The sequence below is a fragment of the Rhincodon typus genome, chromosome 5 (genome assembly GCF_021869965.1).
Source record: "Rhincodon typus isolate 14 chromosome 5, sRhiTyp1.1, whole genome shotgun sequence".
Lineage (NCBI taxonomy): Eukaryota > Metazoa > Chordata > Chondrichthyes > Orectolobiformes > Rhincodontidae > Rhincodon > Rhincodon typus.
In genome coordinates, this window is record NC_063336.1 from 79,686,247 (window position 1) to 79,711,914 (window position 25,668).

The 25,668-nt window shown below is 39.0% G+C and overlaps 1 protein-coding gene across 1 annotated transcript in view; it reads right to left on the bottom strand.

The window, feature by feature from the left end:
- Positions 1-7,602: 7,602 nt before the first annotated feature.
- Positions 7,603-25,668, bottom strand: part of phf3 (PHD finger protein 3) — a 159,899-nt gene continuing 141,833 nt past the window's right edge. Inside the window, exons 14-15 of the mRNA XM_048597075.1 lie at positions 12,632-12,827; positions 7,603-11,194 (exon numbers count right to left, since the gene is read on the bottom strand). Of these exons, the coding sequence (XP_048453032.1) occupies positions 8,412-11,194; positions 12,632-12,827 (2,979 nt within the window). The 3' untranslated portion in view covers positions 7,603-8,411. The remainder of the gene's footprint in view (positions 11,195-12,631; positions 12,828-25,668) is intronic.

The window sequence follows — 25,668 nt, forward strand, 5'->3', positions numbered from 1 at the left end:
ATGTCAGCTTTCTTGCTCCTCTGATGCTGCTTGGCCTGCTGTGTTCATCCAGCTCTACACCTTGTTATCTCAGATTCTCCAGCATCGGCTGTTCCCACTATCTCATCCTCTACTGTGATCTAGTCTCACCACGTCTGGAAAGATTTCGATTCTGGCTGAGACCTTTTGTTTCCCACATCACCACCAGCTGTTTTAGTTTTGCCAGGACTGGTTCTTTTTGCGTCCATAGTCTGATGTTATCAGTGATAACTGGAAGGGTGTCCGGAAAGTTTTAAACCAGAACAGACTCTTTCGATGGTGGCAACACTGGTGATGTATGTGCCAGCAGGAGGTGGCTCAAGGCATCTGAATTTGCTACTTGATCTCCCTGATGGTGTTCCAACTTGTAATTGTATGCACTTCGAATGACAGCCCACCACTGAATTCGACCTGAAGCTAAGGGTGGCATGGCCTTGTCCTCTTTGAGTAGCCCTAGCAGGGGTTTGTGGTCTGTTACTATTACAAATTTACACCCGTAAAGGTATTGGTGGAACTTTCTCACACCAAAGATAACCACCAAACCTTCCTTCTCTATCTCGGCATATTTGCACTCTGCATCAGCAGAAGTCTAGAAAGCATATGCTATTAGGCATTCTTCTCCGTTGGGCCATCTGTGAGCCAACACCAGCGTGATACCATATAGGGAGGCATTGCTTGTCAGCACCAAATCTTGCTTGGGATCATAGTGTGCTAAGACCTTAGATACTGACAGCTGCTTCTTCACTTCCCTAAAGGCCATGTCTTTGCTACAAGACCACTTCCAAGGCTGGTCCTTTTCCAATAGCAGACATAAGGGTGCCAGGATGAAGGCCAGTTTATGTATGAATTTTCTATACCTGGGCAAGGAGTGGGGTGGGTGGGTGCTGTGAAATGGCAACAGGAATACCAGTGCCAGACACAAAGCTCCTCTAAGCAAGAGAGACAGTTTACTTCAGGACATACATTTCTCTTGTCGCCACTGAAATAACTTCAGAGGCCAGTAGCCTGTCATTCACTCACCCTTTATTTACACATTCATGGTACTTGACACTGATTTGGCTTCCTCAGAGCCAGCTCTGAGTGAACAGAACCTCTGACATACCTGTTTAGTTTTTTAATCCCCCACACTACATAGCAGTCATGCTTATATTGTCCCAAATTCACCTGTGGTTCTGTGTGTGTACACGCACAGTGAAAAAGACACCAGAATGCAAGAACTTTATTCCATATTTCCACCACCAGGAAAAACACTGATGTAGCCGGTGAACCATTAACAAGCAAAGCCTGATAAGGGCAATGCCTATGTGATAAAAAGAAACTGAATGAAAGGTTAAGGACTAAATCAAAATAGAGTTGGACAGGGAAATAAAGCAACCCATTCCCAGCATTACCCTCCTCTCCCTAAAAGCATAAGGGCCTTGGTGGACACCATATGCTCTCCAATGACAAGTGAGCATGAACATAACTGCAGACACTCCTGTTTATATCTGTCAGCCGGAGCTCCCTGATTGGACTAGGTTAACAGCCCCATTCAGGGAACTTGTTCTATGAGGTCCATCTCGCTGACCTCATTACAATCACTGCAGTCATCAATTCAATTGTTTTAATTACAGATGGATTCTCCCAATCAGTCCCATGAAATAATCTCTTATCTTGTTACTACCGCCTACGTTGTTTAGCTATGTAGTTGGTCTGATTGAACTTCATATCTTCAATCCTTATGGACAGCAGAAACTGTCTGTTGGTGGGGGAGACAGAGATTCCTATTTCAATAACATTCATTACTTGCCTGATTGGTTTGACTAAAAACGCAAAGATAGAGTGGAGATTTGCTTTTAAATAGAGAATTAGATATCAGCATTTTTTATGTTTAAGAAGGTATAATTGCCATGATCAACTTTAACGTATTGAGTTCTTTTGTGTTTAATAATTTACTGGGTAATATCCTGCTATGCTGTTTTTAAAGTATCGATGGTGTTAGTTGTTTGGTTCAAAAAAGAGGTGTCATAGAAAGGAACAAAAGGCTGTCTTTAGTCTTAGTTTAATTAGCACTGGGAACAAATGTGTATCAATAAAATTGCCAATAGGGTAGTTTTCAACAATTTCACTCCCAGAGTGCCTATCCGAGGACCAATGTACATCAGAGACTTGAGGCCATCATCTTTCTAACATTGTGCCTGCTGTCATCCTTCCTTTCAGTAAGATTCCAATCTGAGAAAGGATACTTAGAAAATGTCCATTGTATCAAGAAAGACATTCAGTCAATTAGCATCACATATCATCATAAGCCCCATCATTCCGCTGTTGGACAGCTGGCCAAATTGTCTTTATATACTTTTATGGGATGTGAACATTGCTGGCAAGATCAGTATTTGTTGGCCATCCCTAATTGCCCTTGAACTAAGTGGCTTTCTAGGCCATTCCTGAGGGCAGTTAAAAGTCACCCAGATTGCGGTGATTTAGAGTCACATTTGTCCAGACCAGGTAGAATGGCAGATTGCCTTCCCCAGAGATCATCAGGTCAGTTTTTAGTGACAATTGATGATGGTTCCATGTCTTATTTTACTTTAAAGCTTTCATCAAAATGGTTTCTATGAAAGTATTGCATTATTCTTAACAACCTGCTCCATGGAAACATGTAGCTCTTTCACTTACTGGGTAATTATCTGGATTAAAAAGTGCAGGGCAATGGGAAAAATCAGAGAAATGGGACTAGGCTAACTGCTTTTTCAGAGAATTGCACAGATTTTTAAAATATTTTTTCTCACTCTCTCATGGGAGGTGGGCATTGCTGACTGGGACAACATTTATTGCTCGTCCCTATAGTGGTAAGCTGCTTTCTTGAACTGCTGCAGTTCATGTGCTGTAGGAGGACCCATAATATCATTAGAGGGGAAATTCAAGGATATTGACCCAGCTACAGTGAGGGAATAATGACATATTTCCAAGTCAGGATAGTCAGCGACTTGTAGGTGGTGGTGTTCCCATGTATCTGCCCTTGTCATTCTCGATGGTAAGTGTCTTTGAAAGGTGCTGTCTGGTGAATTTCTGCAGTACATCTTGCAGATTATGCACACTGCTGCTACTAAGCATTGTTAGTGGAGGGAATGGATGCTTGTGGATGTGGTGCCAATAATGAAGGCTGTTCAGTCCTGGATGATATCAAGCTTCTTGACTGTTGTTAATGCTGCACCCATCCAAATAAATGGGGAATATTCCATAACACTCTTGACTTGTGTCTTATGGACAGACTTTGAGGAGTTGGGGGTGACTTATTCACTGCATAGTCCTGCCCTTGTAGCTACTATGTTTCTAGGGCGAGTCCAGTTGTGTTTATGGTCAATGTTAACTCCAAGGATGTTGACAGTGAGCATAATGCCTTTGAATGTCAAGGGGCTATAGTTAGACTGTCTGTTGTTGGAGATGATCATTGCCTGGCATTTGTGTGGTATGAATGTTAATTATCACTAGTCAGCCCAAGCCTGGTTATTGTCCAGATCTTATTGCGTTTGAACATGGACTGCTTTGGTATCTGAGGAGTCACAAATGATGCTGAACATCGCAGACTCATTGGTGAACATCCCCACTTCTGACCTTCTGAAGAGATGAAGCAGCTGAAGATGATTAGGCTAGAGTCACTGCCCTGAGGAACTTCCACAGAAACATCCTGAAGCTGTGATGACTGACCTTCAACAACTTAAACATCTTCTTATGTGCCAGGTATGACTAGAGATTTCCATCCCCCACCCCCACATTGATTCCTTTTTTGTTAGGCCTCCTTGATATCACATTTGCTCAAATGCAGCCTTGAAGTCAAAAGCTGTCATTTTCACCTTAGGAATTGAGCTCTTTTGTCCAAGGCTGTAACAGAGTGGACTGAATAGTCTATTTCAGTGCTGAAAACATCGTCCATAAATTAATCATAGAATTGTTACAAGAACACTCATTATGTCTGCGTTGGCTCTTTGTTAGATCAATAACTATGTTAAATTAATGCCCTCTAGTTAAGTCACCCATTGACCCTGCTAAATAAATGACTTTGGTATCACTCAAATATTAATAACACTACACTTTGCCAGTGTTTATTTAAGGTAAACTCATCATACAGAGCAATACTCAGCAATATGGCCAAGAAAGGTTCCAACTGTGATCCTTAATGTGACTATTTTCTAATCAACTTGTTGAGGTGGTATTACACACTTCTGGAGGAGAAGGGATTTGAACCCAGGCCTCCTGCCACTGAGGTAGGGACATGGCTCTTGTACTACCAGAGCCCTCACTGACCTTTGACATGAATACTTTCCAATCAATCTGTTCAAACATATTATTACACACCTCTGGAGACAAGTGGGACAGGGAGCCTGAATTCCTGTCTCAGAGGTGGGGAAGCTACTACTGTGCGACAAAGAGCCCTCAATGATCTTTGAAATGTGCTACATTAGTCAATTTAAGCCAGGTCTGGTCTCCGATTAACTGTACTGCTGCGTATGCTACTTAGCCCCTACTTTAGAACAGTGACTGCACTTCAGATGTACTTCATTGGCTAATCATTTCTGGGACATTGAGAGTTTGGAAAAGGTGCCATTCGAGTGTGGGGTTTCCTTTGGAATCGGTCTTGGTAAGTTTTGTTAAATGTTCTAAAAGGAAAGTAAATCTTCATTATGTTGAGTGCTCCACGACACAACTTTACCAAAACACCACATTGATTTCCTGGGCCTTACTACATACATCATGGTTTTACAATAAGCAGAATCATATGGTTCTAAATAGTTCCTTTTTTATACTGCTGCAGTAACTACATCATTCTAATGTCCTTTGAAATGTGATTTTTCTCCATTACCTCACGTCAAGTAATGCTTGGAGAACAGTTCGAAGTTATTGCTGTGACAAGAAAAATAATTTACATATTCAAAGTGTAAAACACTAGATTTTATCATGAGATGAGTGGGCTGATGTTGTTCACTCTTATTTACACAAGTGGCAGATGAATCTTGTAGTTAAATGTGAATATCCAAAAGTTGCTTGGGCTGATCTACCATTAGGGGTGTAACTTTGGCACATTACTGGTGAGGCAAACAGCAATGTTCTTGTGAAGTTGCTTCATTTGTATAGTAGATATGATCTAAACAGCCTACATATTCGTATTATAACCTCATAGAGGTAGCCATTTAATAAAGTGATGTATTAATTATTGCTCTGCCACTATTATGTGGAGACTCATTCCTTCAGATATTAATTGTTGTTGGGAGACTGTTGTTGGCAAATGTAACAATTTTATCTTCCTTTCTTGCTTTTACAGCTTAACTCCATCTCTAACTTCCCTTTCTTTCTGTACCTGATTTGATATTTGATTCATAATTCCAATTTCTCAGTCCTTGCTTTACTTAGTCTGGTTTGTTAAAGTGTACAGTTATTACCATGTGTATTCAGGTCCCAGATGCCTGGTTCCTTTTGCTGCAACCTTATCAGCCGCCACTTCCAACAAATATCCACTCAGGAAAACTTATAAACCTTAATGCACAAATATGAGTCTATCGAACAGTGAACATATTTCAGCTCCCTAGCTCAGTGAAGTTTAATCCACAAAACATGGGAAGCATTTGCCTTTCAGTTTAGGCTTTTTCCCAGAAGCATTTAAAGCTACATGGGAATAATAAGTGTAATTTTACTACACATATTTAACATCAAGCTAGATAGATAGTTAAAGCATCAAGGAGCTGAGGGCGATAGGAGCTGGCAGAAAACAGGAGTTGAAGCCTATGCCATGATCATTCTCTTTTGACAGGCGATTTGCTGGACTAAAATACCCTATATACTTACTAATTAATATATGCTAACTTAAGTGTCCACTGACAGTGTCCCTACCTCTGTGCTAGGAGGCCTGGGTTCAAGCCCAAAATGCACTGGATATGTAATAACATCCCTGAATTGATCGATTTAAAAATATCTTTCCTTAGATGACAAACCTCTAAATAAGCTTTTGGTCATCTATCAAAATATTCAATTCAACTCAATGTCCAATTTTGTTCAATCATCCCCCATCCCATGAAGCATCTTTGTAACATCCTCCTACATTAAAGGCACTATATGAATACAAGTTGTTGTTATTGCTGTTGTGAAGTCATTTAGAAGAGAAGCATTTGAAGCAGATTAAGCTGCAAGACTTGGGAAGAAAACAGAATGCAAGTTTTGTGTGCATGGCTAAAATATTGACTCTTCCAAGACCCATGTTTTCAAAGACTACCCCTGACTACTACTAAAAACACTACTGCATGTTTTAGTACACATCACCTTTTTAACAGTATTAGCTGCACAATTCTAGATTAAGGGACAAGTCTGAATGTTAGGCATCAGATAAGCAAGGGGTCGAAGGGGATGGGTGTAAATTTGGATAAGTGGCTAGTCTGCCTGAGTGGAGAGGCTTTGTCAAATCTAGCAAGGTGGTTAGACAGATCAGGCAAAGTGGTAGTTAAGTCAGGGGTTAGTCGGATCGCAGTCATCAGATTAGGGAAATGATGGTCATATGTTAGTTGGGTCAGATGACAATGAAAGCAGTGTTGTGATGGGGATAACTGGGACAGGTCGAGGAGCCATAGGTAGGGTGGTTGATTGAGTGGAGAAGTTGTCAGGGTGAGGGCTCTGTCAGATGATAGGGAACAGGTAGCTGAAGCAGCTTGGGTGTCACCTACATGTTCGATGAGGTTTTAATCTGACATTTTCAGCAGATTTATCTGGATACGTATCTTGATTTCTCCCAAATCTTTCCCGCTAACTTAGAATTTGATATATTCATGGAAGATCCAGGGAGAAAGTAAATTGCTCATTAGAAAGTTTAAACTTCTCGGGCAATTTCCACATACGTTTTCACACCAACACATCCACAGGGTGGAGATATACATCACTAGTTGTGTATCCAGCCCCAAATAATCTGGAGACTAGAAGATTTGCCAGCATACTCCTGCAATTTATAATATAAGCCACGAATTGCCTAAGAAAGGCGCTCACTGATAACCTCCATGAGTGTCAAGAAATTCCTGCACTTTTATATTGCACTGCAAATCCAAATCAAAGCCAAATTTAGGTGGAAATTTAACAGTGTAAGGGACCCAGTAGTAATTAAATATTCTGCAGATGGAGACTTTTTTTTTGTTTCAATGAAAAGGAATTTTAATTACCTGAAGCTTCCTTTAAAGAACTTTCCAAATAGGTCAATGGCAGTCAAAGGTTATCTGGATCCAGATGTATTTTTATGTATTAAGTTCTGAAAGGGATGTTTCTGACTGGAATCTCAGTTTAAATAAATGCTAGCTCTACAATTATAGCCTAATCCTTTCCTTGTTTGGTTTTCTTGGCTCTACTATGTTACAATTGAGAGATATTTAAAACTTCTCCAATTTTGGACTAAGCACCTGCATTAATTTGGATCAGGATAAAATTCTCTTCTACTGCCAAACATTATACCTAATCCAAGACCTGATAGGAGATCCTGCAATCCTCAAGTTAGTTATATCTTATGGTTTATTCTTGGGGAAAAAAAGTCATATTTAGAGATCTGCATATCAAAATCAGAACACAACTATCATGTGAAGAAAATCCATTTTTATAATCATTTACAATGAAAACATCATTTAAAATATTTACACAGATTCATCAGTAAAAAGATTGAAGAAGAATAACGAAAAGGGTAGTATACAAGCAATAGTCTACAATGTTGAAGCAACAAAGATAATAGCCAAGTAACAAGGTGACAATTTTACAAAATAGAGTTGGATGTATAGTTTATTCTTAATGCACTCTTTATCTAAAACTTTAATACAACACTTACATTGTAGTGATTGCCTGTTTAAGCATCAAAACAGTGCAGTAGTTAACAGCCAACTTGCAACTGGAATTAATAGATTGAAATAGAAGTGCAACATAAAACCTCATAAATGTACAACCACAACTGGTTTGAAGAAGAACATGATATCTTTGTATAATTATTCATAAGTGTGTGCCACTGCAAATTGCCTACAAAGCGTGCATTATTTTAGGAAAGAATCCATACAACAGAAACAGCAAGAGCTGTGGTTTTTCAACTTTTTTTTTTTTAATTTTGACATGTGTAATAGCTCATGCTAGAACCATCTGTTTAGCTAATAATCAGAAGTAATAAAACTACTTTAAAAAGTTTCTACCAGCTTCTTGTTTTGTTAATTAGTATTTAAGAGCAGCAAGACATGGTTGTAAATACTGTATGTTGTACAAGAAAACACACAAGTGAAATCATGTCATCATAACATTGCAACATGAACTGGCATCCTAGTTGACGAGTACAGATATACCACTTATTTCTGTTTCAAATTATCAGGACAAAGTTCACAGATCGACATTTTTGGTTCAAATCTGACGTGTTAGTCAGTAGTACACTCTGGAGAATTCTTGCTCCTCTTGCTTCTGTCACTATGGTCCCTTTTATCATGGTCTTTATCCCAGTCTGCATTTTTTTCTCTTTCCTGGACTTCTTCGCTTTGCTTTTCCTCACATCTTCCACAGCCTCCATCTTTGTCAATCTCAGGGTCTTCATTTTTAGATATACCCTTTTCTGTCTCTTTGCTTCGTTCCCTTCTCGAGTCCACCCGGTCATAGCTCCTCTCTCTTTCTCTGCTTCGTTCTCTTCTCGAGTCCGCCCGGTCATAGCTCCTCTCTCTTTCTTTGCTTCGTTCTCTTCTCGAGTCCGCCCGGTCGTGGCTCCTCTCTCTTTCTCTGCTTCGTTCTCTTCTAGAGTCCGCCCGATCGTGGCTCCTCTCTCTGCTTCGTTCTCTTCTCGAGTCCACTCGGTCATGGCTCCTCTCTCTTTCTCTGCTTCGTTTTTTTCTGGAGTCCACACCATCATGGCTCCTCTCTCTTTCTTTGCTTCGTTCCCTTCTGGAGTCTGCACGATCATGACTCCTCGCTCTTTCCCGATATCGGTCCCGATCTTTGTCCCTATGCCTGTCTTCATGGCGACTTCTTTTCTCTCTGTCTCTCCCTTTATCATGATCTCTGTCTTTATATTTGTCCTTGCTTCGTTCTGAGTCTCGGTCCCAGTATTTATCCCTCTCCCTTTCTTTGTATCGATCTTTTCTTCGATGATAAGAATCACTATAAAATCTATGTTTGTGATGAGTGTCATGCTCCTTACTAAAGTTATGTTCAGAACGTTGGCTATATCTATCCCAAAGATCACAATGATGCCTTTCTTTTCTATGATCATCTTTGATAGGTTGAAAATTTGACATTCCCGAATTTGGTGCATATCTGTTCACATCAATTGGGTGGTCAGAGGTAAAAGGTGGAATTACTTGGCCATGTGCATGATGTATAAGACCCAAGTGTTGTGGAGGACAGGTAATTGCTGGTAGCCAAGGCATCATGTGGTTTGGGACTAAGGCATGGGTTCCACCAAGATCAGGGGAACGGAACCTCAAATGGGGGTCATTTTGAAGGCTAAAAGGTGGTGGAGGAAGTGGTGGGGGGCGGATTGGCATGAATGAAGGCATCAAATTACCTGGTGGTTGAAAATTTGCATTAGGCGGACCACGTTGAAATGGAAAACCAGGAGAGTGACCTTGAACTTGGGAAAAGTTGTGCAGCTGTGGTAATGGAGGAGGAAATACATTTCCACTCGGTACTGGGCTACCTGAAGAGCTGCCACTGGGCAATGATGTAGACACTACTGACTGAGTTTGATTCTGCGTAGGTAAAGTATTTGAAGAAAATTCAAAATGTGAACTAGGACGTGGACCATGGAAAGAAGGCAATGGGGTAGTTTCTCTGCGAATTGACTGGACAGTCTCAATACTGTGAGTTTCTACCATTTCTGTTTCGGCATGAGATTCTTCTTCATGCGAATAATCTGTCGGTTCTGTTTCTGGTACTGATTTTGAGATATTGTGAAAGACTGGTTGAGAAACTTCTGCAATACAAGGTATTGTTCCTTGCACCACTTTACTGGATTGCTGATGTACTGTACTAATTAGATCTGTAGGAATTTGCTTCGTGGTTATTTCATCTTGTTCTGTATCTAAGGCTTTCTTATCAACTTCCTCTGCGTCCTTTATGTTTATAACACCTTCGTCACTTTTATCTTTTCTGTTATCCATGTATTGTTCTTCTGCATTGTCTTCCACAGACTTGCTTGTTGCAAAACCCTGTTGTTTCCGAACAGCGGCTTGTCTCGGGTCTCTACTTACGTTGACAACCTGTGAGACTCTTGCAAGAACTTCTGGTGTAGAATCCACTTCTTCAGTATTTGTAATAGGTTCAAGTGAAGAAACCTCAATCTTGTGGGTCCCAGGCTGAGATGGTGAACTATCTGAAGCTTCTTTTTGCTCTCTGGAGTTTTCGATTTTCACCTTCTTTACCTTATAATGATGCCGTAATTTTTCATGCTCTTCTTTGTGATTTGGCTGTGATTTTAAAGTTGCAAGACTTGAAAGAAATGCTTCAGTTGAAACATCCGGTGGCTTGTCTTTTAGTGTGAGAGTTGTAAGGAACCCAATTGTCTTTGAAGTTTCAACAACTGTGACCTCATCCGGGACATTATCTGTTTTCTCATTTTCCTCTGGGGGATTATGTACAGAGGAATCTTTAGTATGTTCTTGATTGTCAATTGTTTCTTCAGGTTGTGACGTTTTAAAATCTTTACTAGCTGGAGGCTCCCCTGGTCCAGGTTCACTGGTGGAGACAGAGTTTTCTTCAGTTTCCTTCTCTGCATCTCCCAACAAACTTTGAAGAATATCATCCAGTGGTCTGTTGGATAATTCAAGAGATGTGGATTGGTTTTCCCAGCCGACTAAAACTCCAGGCAGGAATCGTAATGGCTTTGTAGATAGGATAGGAATAGGCTCTGCTGGTGATGAAGGAGGTGTTTTCAAAATCTGAGGGTCAACAGGTGATGACTGTTTGGGTTTATTTCTAAATTTAGGCAAAACTGAAGTGAAGGAATTAAAGAACTGATTTTCTTCATCATCGTCGTCGTCATTTTCACCTTCATCTTCCACATACTCTGGTTTGATTTTCTTGTCTTGAGGTAAACTACTAGGTATTTTCTCGGTTTCAGAAACCTCTTCAGAAGGTGAAGCACTAAATAACCTCTTTATTCTTTGTCGAATTATTAACCCGAGGAGGAGATTCTGGCGCACTACTTCAAGTCCTGTCAATAATAATTAATGATTTGTTATTGCAAAAAATGATGCTGCGTTTACTTAAAAAAAATGATGTCAATAAGATATCTCTAGAATCCTGTATGAAATATTGAATCAACAACTTTAACTACACACTAAATTGTAATTGGACTTTGTGGGACATCTATCGTGATTTAGGAACTTACACACTATTTCACACCTCTAAATTTAATTTCATTTCAGTTAGCAGGATCTGCTGAAAAACAGTTTTTCAACCCATCTGGTTTACTAATGGCCCTTCGAAAAGGAAATCTGCCATGCCTTCCTGATCTGGCCTACATGTGATTTCAGACCCACAGCAATGTGATTGATTCTTAACTACTCTCTGAAATGGTCCTAGTAAGTCACTCAGTTCAAGGGCAATTAGGGATCAGCAATAAATGCTAGCCAAGTCAGTGACGCACATATCCCATGAATTAATAAAAGAAAGGCCACACAATTGGTAAAGGGTCAATTGTATATTAGGTATGTTACTGCGTCAGCATTCTAGAGGTTGTTATTTATGATACAGAGAATACATTGTCCCATTTTCTCTCTTTGGATTTATTTGCTAACAACATTTTAAATTATGGATATACCTCAGACAAGTGGTCCAGCTTCCCACCAGGATAGGTAGAAAAACAGGGACTGTCTCTATCAGGATTCCTCTACACAATGTATTGATTAAAAACTAAATCAGGCTATGTGTGTACACAAAAAAAAACTTGCATGAATATAGTGCCTTTCACAATTGTTTGATGTCCTAAATTGCAATATAGGCAATGATTTACTTCTGAAGTACTGTCATTGCTATTTTGTAGGAAACAGGGCAGCCAATATGCACACATGAAACTCCCACAATCATTAAAGCAGTGATGAATAGATAATTTCTTTTTGTGATGTTCATGGAGAGATGAATAGTGACCAAGACAGCAGGGATGGCACAACTTTGCTACTTTTATCAAGATTGTGCCTTTTATATCCAACAGAGTTAGCAGATGGATCTTAATTTAACATCTGATCTGGAAGATAGCACTTGCAGCAGCGCAACACTCCCTGTACACTGCACTAAGATCTTGGACTTGATTTTTGTGTCCATTTCCTAAAGTGCAACTTGAACCCACAGTCTTTGAATGATAACTAAAAATTAAACTTTTTTTTTTAATTACAATACTTTAATTACAAGATTGCTGGGGATGGAATAATTTAATTATGGATTTTATTAATAACAATTACCATGCTTAATTGTAGATTAAGCACATGATTAATCTAGTAACTAAATAGTTATGAGAGAAAATTACCACTTGACATCTATACTATCTTTCTTATAGGAACCAAGGGTTCAGTCTGATGTTATATGTCAAACCCTTACTACATTAACATTCTACAAACCAACCAAAAAAGCATTAACTGTTATATGAACTCACCAGGTCCATCAAATGGTAACAGCCGGTAAGGAATTTTTTCCGAGCCACCCAAAGGAATAAGATACATGTCCTTAACTTGCTTCACATTGTTGGCTACCACCCCATAACGTTGCCTGCTGTTGAAGTATGCATACAGTGAGGTATAAGTTATCTGATCTTCCTCAGTTACTGGACAAAAACGAATCACACATATCTCCTGTTAAAAACATGAAGAAAATTAACACAAATTAAAAATTTAAATTTACAAATTGGTTTACTAACACTACAGATTAGCTTTTTCCATTTTAGGGAGCTGTCTGTTGTAGCTATGATTAAATGAATAAAATATCAAAATTATTCACAGCTTTAAATGGGCATTTACTGAATAGCAGGCAAGTGCAGCCTGGTACTGTGAGTAAGAGAGTTGATTTAATTATCCTATAAATAATACAAGAAAATTTCTTTATGCATATTCATCATACCTTCAATTACAGCTGTCATATTGATAATGCTTAAGACTAAAATAAATGATATTGTGTAGACATTTCTATTTGTTCACAAATCTAAAATTTGCCATATCTACTTTATTCTGTTATTACTCATGATAGAATCATAGAATGGCTACAGCACAGACAATGTCTATTTGGTGCACCATGCCTAAACTCTCAAACTGCAATTCAGCTAGACCTATTGCACCACCTTTTCCTGTAGCCTGACAAATCTCCTCTCTTCAGGTACTTAAATAACTCTGTTTTGAAAGCCCTGACTGGACCTCCTTTCACCAAACTATTAAGTTGTGCAGTCCAGATCCTAACCACTTGCAATGTAAAAAGGTTTCTTCTCACGTCACGGATTGTTCTTTTCTTAATCACCTTAATTCAATGTTCTCTGGTTTATACTCTACTACCAACAGGAATTATTTCTCTCTATCTACTCAGTCTAGACCATTCACGAATTTGAATACAGTCAAAAAAAATGAATAAGAGTTTACAATAGCTCATTGCAAACGAACAAACAGCTATACCAGTCAAAGAACAAAAAAACTCTCAAAGCCCAAGTCCTTTTTGATAGACATATATTTGAATTTGTACCAAATTAACTGTGATGCCTATTTAGTGTCCAGGAAGTATTTAATTTTGTATAAGCAAATTTAAATTCATTCCAAGTATTTTACTTAGTGTTTCTGCTTTTTCCAGTAATGAATGCTGCTTCACCAACTTCTCAAAAATGTAATCAAAACGGAAAATGTTAGAAATACTCAGCTAGACTGATAATAGCAGTTGATAACCTCTCCCCAAAGCTAGATGAATTTAAAAGTATAACGGAAAATATAACAATTGCAGTATTGTGAGCATTTTCTGTTTCAATTTCTGAGTTCCAGCATCTGCAATGGTTCCCTTTTCTTTTTAAAAGTGCAAATTGACCAATGCCTGTGTTGTGAGTAAAACATGTTCATCAGACAATCTCCATTTCATAATACATGCCGTGTGGCCTAGAACACAAAACATTCATTACATAATTCAATTAAGGAAATTGACTTCGGTTCAGGGTATGGGATGAAATGGGAGATCTCAAAGTCTCTGAAGATACCACAGAAAGAAAATTACACCTCCATGGAGATAAACAAGGATTACAAGACAGCCAAATGAAGCAACATGCTGAGCAACTTGCCAGCTACCTTTACGAGCACCAACTTATTTCTTCATTCCTCAAAATCAAGATGTACAAAGAGGTCATTGGCAGCGGCATTAGTGAAGTAGCAACTGATAGAAAAATCAAACGCGAGAGAAAAAGTGGAATCATAATGGTGCAGGAGGCCATTCAGCCCATCATGTCTGCACCCAGCTTTATTATCTAATGCCAGTCTCCTCCCCTTTCCCCATATCCCTGCAAACCATTAATACTATGTGGTTTCAGAAAGTTCATGAAAAATGTAATATGGAGAAAACTTGAAGCTATCTAGAATTATGAACATAAACCTTCAAAATACAATGGTTAATGAAACTTGATTTTTCTACATTGCAATCTTGACATTTACCATTGTCATTCTTACACCATATTTATGCCAGTGGATCCAGATATTGTTACCACTGATGTCACTTTGTGTATCAGCTCATTTCATATCAATTGAGGATCAATTTGAACTTCAGCACAAAGATTTGAGACTACTGAAATGTGTGTGTACTTGAATATCAGAGAATCTAATGTGGTCTTGTCCAGTTTTTCGTTACTGTCTTCCAATGAAGGTTCTGGTAAGTGTTAAAAGGAGCATTATAAGGGACAAAGTAATGTTCACAGAAATTGTGAATTGTAATCACCAAACCCTCTTCATAGAAAATGAACAATGCTTAAACAGATTATGTGGTCTCCAAGCAAACAGGTCATAAAGAAACGGTTTCTCATGCTAACTGGAGGTAAACAAAGTAATACAAGTGACCTGTTTCTTCCCTTCCTCAGACACTCTGGCCTAGGACACCCTTCATTCATCCTCTAAAATTAACACTTCTGTTGCCCTCCAATTATTAGCGTTGAGTTGTGGTTCATTGGGTTCTAACAGTTTGTGCAGTGATACCCCCAAGAATATGTAATTGCATACACAACCTAAAATAATTTCACTCTCTCTTTCAGCAAATGAGAAGTTCAATTTCATGAAGTTTATTTTAGTTTGTTCTTTGGATGTGGATGTCACTAACTGGCCAGAATTTGTCACCTGTTTCTTAGTTGCCCACGAGCTGCCTCAGCCCACAGGCTGATCCACAATGCCGTTATGGTGATTTTCAGGATTTTGACCCAGGGAGACTGAAGGAGCAGTGATATATTTCCAAGTCAGAACAGTAAATGGCTTGGGTTTGGAAGGTGCTGTCTGAGGATCTTTGGTGAATTTCTGCAAGTGCATCTTGTAGACAGTGCACACTGCTGCTACTGAATGTCAGTGATGGAGAGAGTGGATGTGATACCAATCAAGTGGGCTTCTATGTCCTGAATGGTGTCAAGCTTCTTGACTGTTGTTGGAGCTGCACCCATCCACACTCCTGACGTTGGCCTTTTATTTGATGTATAGGCTTTGGGGAAATCAGGAGGTGAGTTACTTGCCACAACATCCCTAGTGCTCTTGTAGCCAGTGTGTTTATGTGGCGAGTTCAGTTGAGAGTCCGGTCAATATTTACTCCATGGTTGTTGATAGTGGGGGATTCAGCGATGGTAACATTATTGAATGCCAAGGGATGGTGATTAGATGCCTTTCATTGGTGATGGTCTTTGCCTGTCATTTCTGTGGCATGAATTTTACTTCCAACTTGTCAGCCAAAGCCTGATTATCGTCCAAATCTTGTTGCATTTGAACATGGACTGCTTCAGTATTTGAGGAGTCTCAAATGGTGCTGAACATTGTGCAATCATCGGCGAACATCCCCACTTCTGACCTTAGGGTGGAGAGGCGGTCCTTCATAAAAATAAAAAATACTTAACACAAAATTCAAAATCTCACCAACCATTCAATCTTGTTTTAGTGCATGCATCCAAATAGTGAGAATCTAAATCATAGATTCTCTACAGAAAGAGGTCAATAATGCATGTGTCTAGTTGTTGGCACAGAAATTTAAATCAACCCTACTTCATGCTCTTCCCCACTCCCCCAACACTGAAAACTAAGGTTACCAGTTTTCCTTAATCCCTAGGCAGTCCAAAACTATATCAATCCGAAATTACTCCTCCTCTCAGTATGAAATGACCAACTCTTCGTTCCAGGACTGAGCCCACCTAGTACTAGATTCTCCAATTATTGGAAACAGTCTCTCAGGATGGAAACAGCCTCTTAGCATGGACTTTTCAAAGGCTCTATAATCTCATATTTCAATGAAATCACCTCTTGATGTTTTAAACTCCATAGAAAACAGGCTAATTACACTCCATCTCTCCTCACATTCAATCTTCCTCAAAAACAAAATTCAGCTTCCTATCAAACGTAGCACAACCCTCATAATGCATCTAGTATTTTCCCCAAAGGAGAAGTTTGACAGCAACCTGGCAGCTCCCTTTTTAAGTAATGAATTGACAATTTCAGTTTTCCATTCCAAATGCACAATTCCAGAATCTAGAGTTTTGAAAAGCTATATCTGATGCACATGCAATTTCCTTGCCCTAAATTGTTTAATCCAGAGGGTAGTCCCATTATTCTCTTCAATGACATTTTAAAAAAAACTTGTGATAAAGTACATTAGGTTCATCCGCATGTCTTTTTTTAAAAAAATCAAAAAAAATCTTTCCTTGTACCAACTTCAGTCAGTGTCAAAATGGATAAAAACCAAAAGAACTGAGGATGCTGGAAATCAGAACTTTTTTTGGAGAAAGCTCACCAGGTCTTGGCAACGTCTGTGGAGAGAAATCAGAGTTAACGTTTTGGGTCCAATGACCCTTCCTCAGACTGTGAGGAAGGTCACTGGACCAGAAATGTTAACTCTAATTTCTCTCCACAGATGCTGCCAGATCTGCATTTTCCAGAATTTCTGTTTCTGTTTCAAAATGGATAGAGACTGAAATTGTCTTTAATTCTTCATTGTTTCTTAATAGTTTCCCCTCCACTTCTTTTATATGGGTCCACATTACCTTCAACTCAGTTTTCCAATATAATCATAAAAACATTAACTGTTAACTTCCATATGACTACATGTTTCATTTTTTCACCACTTCATTAATTTCACAAAGCTATAGTTTCTCTGGTTTGCTAGATTCCCATACTTCCTTGGAAATCTTTTCACTGAATCTCAGAATTGTTATGGTGCAGAAGGAGGTCCATTCAGTTTCTCCCTACCCACTCTGTCCAAACTCATGATTATTTTGGAAACTTCTAACAAATCTTCTCTTTGCTTTCTCTGTTCCGAGGAAAATAGCCCCAACTTCATCAAAGTGTCCTCATTATTGAAGTATCTCATACTTGGAACCATTTTTTAAAACTTCTATATTCTCTCCAATGCCTTCACATTGTTTCTATACTGCAGCACCCAAAGCTGTACACAATACATCTGCCAAGGTCTAACCAATCATAACCTCACTGCTCTTTTACTTCAACCCTATTTATGAAGTCTAGAATATTGTGTCCTTTATCAACAGCTCTCTCTAGGAATTCCACCACCTTTAATGATTTATGCACATATACACTCAGGTGTCTCTGCTCTCTTTATATCTGTCTGTGCTCTCTGTACCAAAATGTACTTTGTACCCCTCTATGCATTGAAGTTCATCTACCACGTATCTACCCATTACACTAAGGTTCAATGTCTTTGTGAAGTTCTACGATGCTCTCCTCACAATTTATAATTCTCCTACGTTTGGTGTTGGCCACAAATTTTGAAACTGTCCTCTGCATATCAAGGCTTGTATCAGATATATATAGGTTTATGTTCCAGCCCCAAAAAGAACCAGTGAACCACTAATGCTTTATCTCCCTCAGCCAGTTTTGTATCCACATTGCTACTATCTCTTTTATTCCATGACCTATAACATTTCTCAAGTCTGTTGTGTGACTCTATATGGAATGTCTTCTAGAAATCCATGTACACCACATCAATAGCACCGCTTTTATCAACTTTCTGTTAGCTCTTCAAAATACTCCGTAACTTAGACAACTTTCTCTTAATACATCCATGCTGACTCTTCCATATTAACCCACATATTTCCAGGTGACTACTGATTATATCCCAAATAACTGTTTCAAGAAATTTCCCAAAGTTAAACTGATTAGCCTACAATTGCTTGGCCCAATTTTCCAACAAGGACATAACATCTGCCATCCTCAAATTCTCTGGCAACACACCCTTGCAGTGCTTTATCTGGTGACTGCTTCCCATTTCTTTCACTTTTAATATTTGTGGTTGTCTTTGGGTTCTCCTCTCTAATGCTCTCTTAAGCTTAACACTATCACTTGCCACTCTTACGATCCCTGGCTCTTACTTATGTCCTGATGAAGGATGTACATCCCAAAACGTCAACTTTCCTGCTCCTCTAATGCTGCCTTACCTGTGTTTCTCCAGCTCCAGACTGTATTGACTTTTACTTATGCATGTTAAGCCTCTGTCTTTTATGACACACTCATTTTCAACTGTCCCACTTTGCTCTTCTTCTTTTTGAATTAATATCAGTATTTTCCATTTCCACTTACTAGAGTTTACATCTTATCCAATGCTTTAGCTGCAAGGACCAAGGTTTGTCCCCAGTTTAAGAGAAGACCATCCAGTCTGGACAACACGCTCAACTGCAGTATTCCAAAAATCCAAACTCCTCCCTTCTTGCACTGACAACTGTAATCTTGTTCTCTCATAACATGGCACTTGAGAGCACTCAAGATTACTATCCTAGAAATACTGCTTTCTAGACTAGAACTTAATTTGTTAAGTCCTTTTGCAAACCCTCAAATTTGCTCCAGTCACTGTCATTATGTTATCAAGCATTTCATGATATTTAATACACGTTTTGGGATTTCTGAACTCTAAAAAATAGGAAGCAAACATACCATTAAGGAATCTGAATCATATCCACAAAATAAATTATCTACAGCTCTGACTATAAAAATCCCTACAACCAGTCAGTACTCTATTGATTATTCATTTATACGTGGTGACCCTCCTCTATCATTCTTAATGTCAGCATCACTAAAACATGCTAAGCAAGGCCAGCTCCACAACTATCCTTCTACCCTTACCTTTCACTTTTCACCTTATCTGTCAGTCTCCCTTTCCATTTCCTCCACAATCAGGCCCCACTGTTCTATAAGTCACCACAAAATGTGTGAAATCCCAAGTAAACCACAAAAATGATAAGTTTGCCTGATGGACTATTATTCAGGACAAAAGCTATTCACACCAAGTTTTATAATTACCAGATAACTATTTATTGTAAGTGCACTTCAACAAATGGCAGAGAACAGGTATTCAACATACTACAATGTGATTTAAACTACATGCTTTAAAAGCCCAAATAGACAGACACGCACACACAGAATCACGATTAAGCAGACAAAAGTCAAGATGGTTTCATACAAATATTATGGATGGAAAATACAGACAGGGAAAATCAAAGTCAGAAGTCAAACACCAGGTTCTAGTCCAACAGATTTATTCGAAATCACAAGCTTTTGGAGCATAGCTCCTTCATCAAGTGAAGTGAGAGAGAAGAACATAGAGTTTATGGGCACAGAGAGATCGAGGTCAGAGACATCAAAAGACCATTCAAATAGTATGTGGAGTGCTGAATAATAAGTCCCTGCAGGTGATCTGGTGTTAGACGGTGTGAGTAAAGGGTCAACAGCTGAATAACAAGTGAAGGGAGGACCTATAATCCGATTCAATGAGGCAAAGAGATAGTAACAAAAAATTAAAACTAAAGTGGTGCAGGAGACAAACCAAATGACTAGAATAACATGATAGGTACAACAGCCACATGCAAAAGGTCTAAACAGAGAATGACCCAGCTTTTAGGACAACATCAACCCAACACCACACAACCCTGCCAAGGCAAACACTGCAAGACACGCCAGATCATTGACATGGTTACTTCCATCACACGTGCGAACACCACCCACCAAATACAATCCAGATACTTATGTGACTTGGCCAATGTTGTGTCTCTTATATGCTGCAGGCAAGGGTGCCCGAGGCATAACATATTGGTGAGACCATGCAGACGTTAAGACAACAGATGAGTGGACACCGTGCAACAATTGCCAGGCAGGAATGTTCTCGCCCAATCAGGGAACACTTCAGCAGTGAAGGATATTCAGCCTCTGATCTTCAGGTCAGCGCCCTGCAAGATGGCCTTCGAGATACACAACAACGCTGAATCGCCGATCAGAAACTGATAGCGAAGTTCCGTACCCATGAAGACGACCTTAGCCGTGATCCTGGGTTCATGTCGCGCTATATGTGACCCCACCACACTGTTCTGTATCTGGAAAATCTTCCTTACTGTCCTGTTTTGTCACCATCACCTGGATAAATTGTTAATTTTTTGTAATTATCTCTCTGCCTCATTTAATCGGATTATAGGTCATCCTTTCACTTGTTATTCAGCTGTAGACACTTTATTCAAACCATCTAACACTTCAGATCACCTGCAGGGACTTATTATTCAGCACTCCACTCATACCATCTGAATGGTCTTTTGATGTTTCTGCCCTTGATCTCTCTCTGCCCACAAATTCTGTGTTCTGTGTGCTCCTTTCTTCAACCGATGAAGGGGCTATGCTCTGAAAGCTTCTGATTTCAAATACACCTGTTGGACCATAACCTGGTGTTATGTGATTTCTGACTTTGTCCACCCCAGTCCAACACCGGCACCTCCACATCAGGGAAAAACAAGGAATTACGAAGATCAAAAGTCCAGGACTCATGGCCGAGTTAAATTAACTATGTCAGTACCTTTTGATTTTATCAATGGTGACACACCATTGTATGTAATCAGCATTCTTCACTTTGATAGTTGATCGAGAAGCCCCAGATCTTTCTTTATAATAGAATTTTTTTTTAAGATTCTTAACTTTTCTGCCTTTTCACTCACACCGACAAAAGGGAAAGAGACAGATAGTTTCATTTTGCTGATTCTGGAGGTCTGTGGCTGGTCTACACTTAGATTTGCAAAATACTACAGCTCTACCAATCTGACGGCCGACGTCAGGCCACCCTTCCTTACGTCAGGCTGCTGGTGCCAATTTGTCCCATAGTGACAACTGCACTGTTTTGACAAGCAAATTTTGTCTTGCAGAGTTCAAAATGTGCATCATTTGTTTTTTCAAGTTGCAAAATTCTTCTGAAATTTCAGTGGTCTGACTTTCATTCTTATTTATAGTCCAAAATGAAAAAAAAAGTGGGACCTTGCATGCCTCCACCTTTAAAGACATGAACCACCATTTCGAATGTGTTTTAGTATCAGGTAAATATAATTATTGAAAGAAAATGTGAAAATTATATTCATTTGTCCTCCCTCATTCCTTGTGCAGCATTTTAAAAAGTTTTTTTGTCATTTCCTCCCAGATACCTAAATTATTGCAGCACAGTCAAACTCTCAACCTTATCTCTTCCAGCAATTTGAATAATTATTAAATTAAATGATTGAATTGACGAGCTACATCAAAACAATCTTGCACTTGGAGTCTTAAATTTCCCCACAAAGGCAAATGGATTATAGTTGCTATACATTAGTGTTTCTGTGCAATGGCGACATACGGACTTCAAAACGTTGGAGACCGAATGAAGATTCAAAAGTCTCCTGTCCCCTGGAAAGTACTTTTCTTGATATTCGTTTAACTTCATAGAAAAGTACGTAACTGGTTTCTCTATTCCTAAATCATCGTCTTACACTAAGACTGCAGCAAACCTAAGTCACTAGCATCAATACCCATTGTAAATTTTTTTGAAGTCAGGAGCAGCCAATACCAGTTCATTTATTAGGATTTCCTTTGGCTTCTCAAAAGCTGTTTGACACTTTGCAGACTAAACCATCTTTGCCTGTTCTGTTAAAGGTACAGCTATTGTAATGAAGTTAGGCACAAAATTTCCAATAAAACGCATATATTCCTAGAAATTTCACGATTTCTTGTTTAGTTTGTAAGAACGGGAATTCAGTTTTCACTTTCACTGTTCTTAGTAACACTTTTCTCTACAACATCTCCTAAGTATGCTAAAAACTTACTTTTGTGAATTCACTCTTGGCGAAACTTATTAAGCCAGCAAACTGTAGTTACTTAAACAAAACTTCCTCTATGATCTTTCCAGCTGTTGGTACATATTATGACACCATCTAAAACTGCAGTTAGGCATTTTAGCTATGACATGGGACATTATTTAAACACACATGACATCACTTGAAATTGAGATAAAGAATCTGGTTTAACAAAGGCTGACATCTTCTTAGCTTTTGACGTTAAAGGCCCTTGTCAGTACACCTTCAATAGATCAATGTTGGAAAGGCATATGCTTTATTGAGGCAATCTTCTAACCTAGGAACTGGGTATGAACCTACTCCCCTTATTGTATTGCTTACGGAAAAGCAAATGTAGAGACTAGTCAACCTATCCGGTTTAGAAATTAGCACCACCGGTGAGGTTCAACTGCTTTGGTTAGGTTCAATCAAGTGATTTTCTAGTTGAATTGTAGGGGGCTCACTTGGCAAACTGTCTAGTTTTCCTTCCAGCTCATTCTTACTGTCCCCCACTACTCTTATCACCTAACATACTTCCTCTTACCTTCCTCTCAATGATATCACTTCCATGTTTAGAAGACAAAATTATTTTTCCTGCAATCAGGAGTATCTACCAGATAAATCATTTTACTAGCACTCCTAACTACTTTATTTGTGCTACTAAATCTCATTTTTAGAAGTCCTTGTAAAAGTAATAACACTAACACTTAATTTCTTGTTGAAATGTTTAATTGCACCATGTTGGTCACCCATTCTTTAATCTTTGCTTATCAAGTTTTTACAATGTTCTTGATACTTTGCATTCTTCTGAAAGTCTCCCTAGAAATAGGGATATACAATCCAACAGAATGCATTCATCCCTTTGCTTAAAGCTTTTCCTTAATCAGTTTTAATGGACATCATATCATATGGCCATTGATCAAACTGAATGGGCTAAACCTGGTTGATTCATTTGGGAAATTTGCAGTAGCAAATACTAGTCCTTTGTCTGAATCTTGTGGGGACAGCACAGTAGGTCAAAAGTTAACATGCTATTTCACAGTGCAAGGGATTTGTGTTCGATACCAGCTTTGGGTGACTGTCTGTGTAGAGGTTACACGTTCTCCCTGTGTCTGTGAGAGTATCTGCTGGGTGCTCTGGTTTTCTCCCACAGTCCAAAGATGTGCGGGTTGGGTGGATTGGCCATACTAAATTGCCCAGCAAGGCGCAGGCTAGGTGGGTTAGCCATAATAAATCTGAGTTCACAAGGACAGGGTTAGGGGCATGGTCTTGGTGGGATGCTCTTCAGAGCGTTAGCAGACCTGGGTCGAATGGCCTCTTTCTACATTGTAGGGCTTCTATGAGTCTACTTGTGGTAACTGGGTTATACTCTTTCCATATCCTATTTATTAATACTTTGGCTTTCATTGAATTCGCTCGAGAGAAAACATATGCCCTTCGCCAGCAAGTGAGAACAGTTCATGTGTCTTTTAACATAGTTTTGTGTTTAGATGCATCATTTGAAGAAAATAAATCTTTCCTTCCTATCTCTCATCTACGTCTTTCACCTCTCCGGCGCTCTCAGCAGTGCTTACAACCAATTTTCTGGCTGTAGCTAAGCTAAAATTTGATCCATGATATTTTCCTTGCAAGTTCCTTTTTCTCACACAATTACAAACCCCAATACGTCCTCTGGACTTCCCATGCAACTTTCAGCATTCCCAACAAAAGTATCCCATTTTACTACAGTGGAAACACTCAGTTTCAAGTTTACCTCCATTATCAACATTCTTCCTTTCTCATCCGTGGAAGGGATCTTGGTGCACTCCCAGTTGTCCCTTTACTACCCTGGCTACTTGACTTCTTTTCACTCTCTTATCCTCTGTACCTCAAGCTTGTAGAGTGACACAAAAAGCTGATGTTTTATGGATCAGGTCAGTGATCAGCCATTTCTACTGCATGTCCAAATATCTTTGTTTTGCTCTTTCAAATTCAACATGGGTGTGCCCAGGGTGCTTCTTTAAATTTCACAACTTAGTCCCATATGCTTCAAGAACTAATACATCAGAATTACCTTCTTCCTTACCATAACATAATTCACAGAAACCTCCCCGAACACTATGCAAAAATTGCATGTGCTGTACCTGTCAACTTGCTTTGTATGGGCACTGTCCAGTTTTCCTTCAGCAACTTCATTTGATTCACTACTTTCATAAGTGACGAAGAATGGATCAGCAGCCTTTTCTTCAAATTTTGAGTTGGCCTGAACAAAGTTAAACATTTTCACTACTGGACTTTAGATTAGGACTTGGACTTTCCTCCTCAAAGTATTGTTTGACATCTGAAGTCTTTTTTAATTGCATTATTTTAAAGCTTGTATTCCCTATGTCTTTTCTCCTTTCCTTTTTCATGAAATGCCCATTCTATCTCCTCTTTGAAATTCCGATTTCCTTTATTTGCATTCTTTTCAATTCCAGTATTCTTCCCTTCTCCATGTCAAGCATTAACTGTAATTGTATCCTTGCTACCTCAAGTGACTCCCGTATTTCCATCAATCCCAGATATTTAGTTAATTCAATTACCTCTGCCTTCTCAACGTTCCATCTCTAATTTATTTACCAATTGTATCAGTGCTGCTTTGGCCAATTCCTCTAAATCCATCAGGGATGGCTCTTCCAACTGCGGGATGATTTTAACTGCTTCCAATGCCATCTTATTTTAGCATGTGAAACCTGGTATCAGTTCTTTTATCCCTTACGAATTGGCCTTACTCCATATCTAATTTTAGTCTGTCCATGTTCAAATGATCCAGTGGAGAGTGTCCAATCTTTTGAAGTGTCTTAACTGGGAAGATTACATCAACAATTGGGCCTTACAAACAAATCACAAACTATCAAGATGATCAATTTCCCAGTCTGACTGCTATTCAGGACAAAAGCAATTCACACCAGATTTTGTCATTAACAGAAAATAAATTTTATTATAAACACTACTAACTTTAGAAATGGCAGATAAAATAAATGATTATGAATATACTACAGTGCAACTTGAACTACATCCCTTGAAAACTTCAAAAACACACATTCATGATTAAGAAACACAAAAGACAGGTAGACAGGTGGTTTAACACAAATATTATGGGTGGAAAATGTAAAAAGACAAATTTCTGAAGGTCAAAAGGTCCAGATCTCAGGGCTGAGCTTAGTTGATTTTCTCAGTTGCTTTTAATTTTAGCAATGATGACACACTGTTGTATGTAAAGCAATGGTCATTCTTCACTTCCGATAGCTGATCCAGCGCACTCAGGTCTTTCCTTGTAATAAATTCTCTCAAGTTTCTTGTTTTTTTTCCTGTCTTTTCACTTACACCGAGAAAAGCGGGGCGGGCGG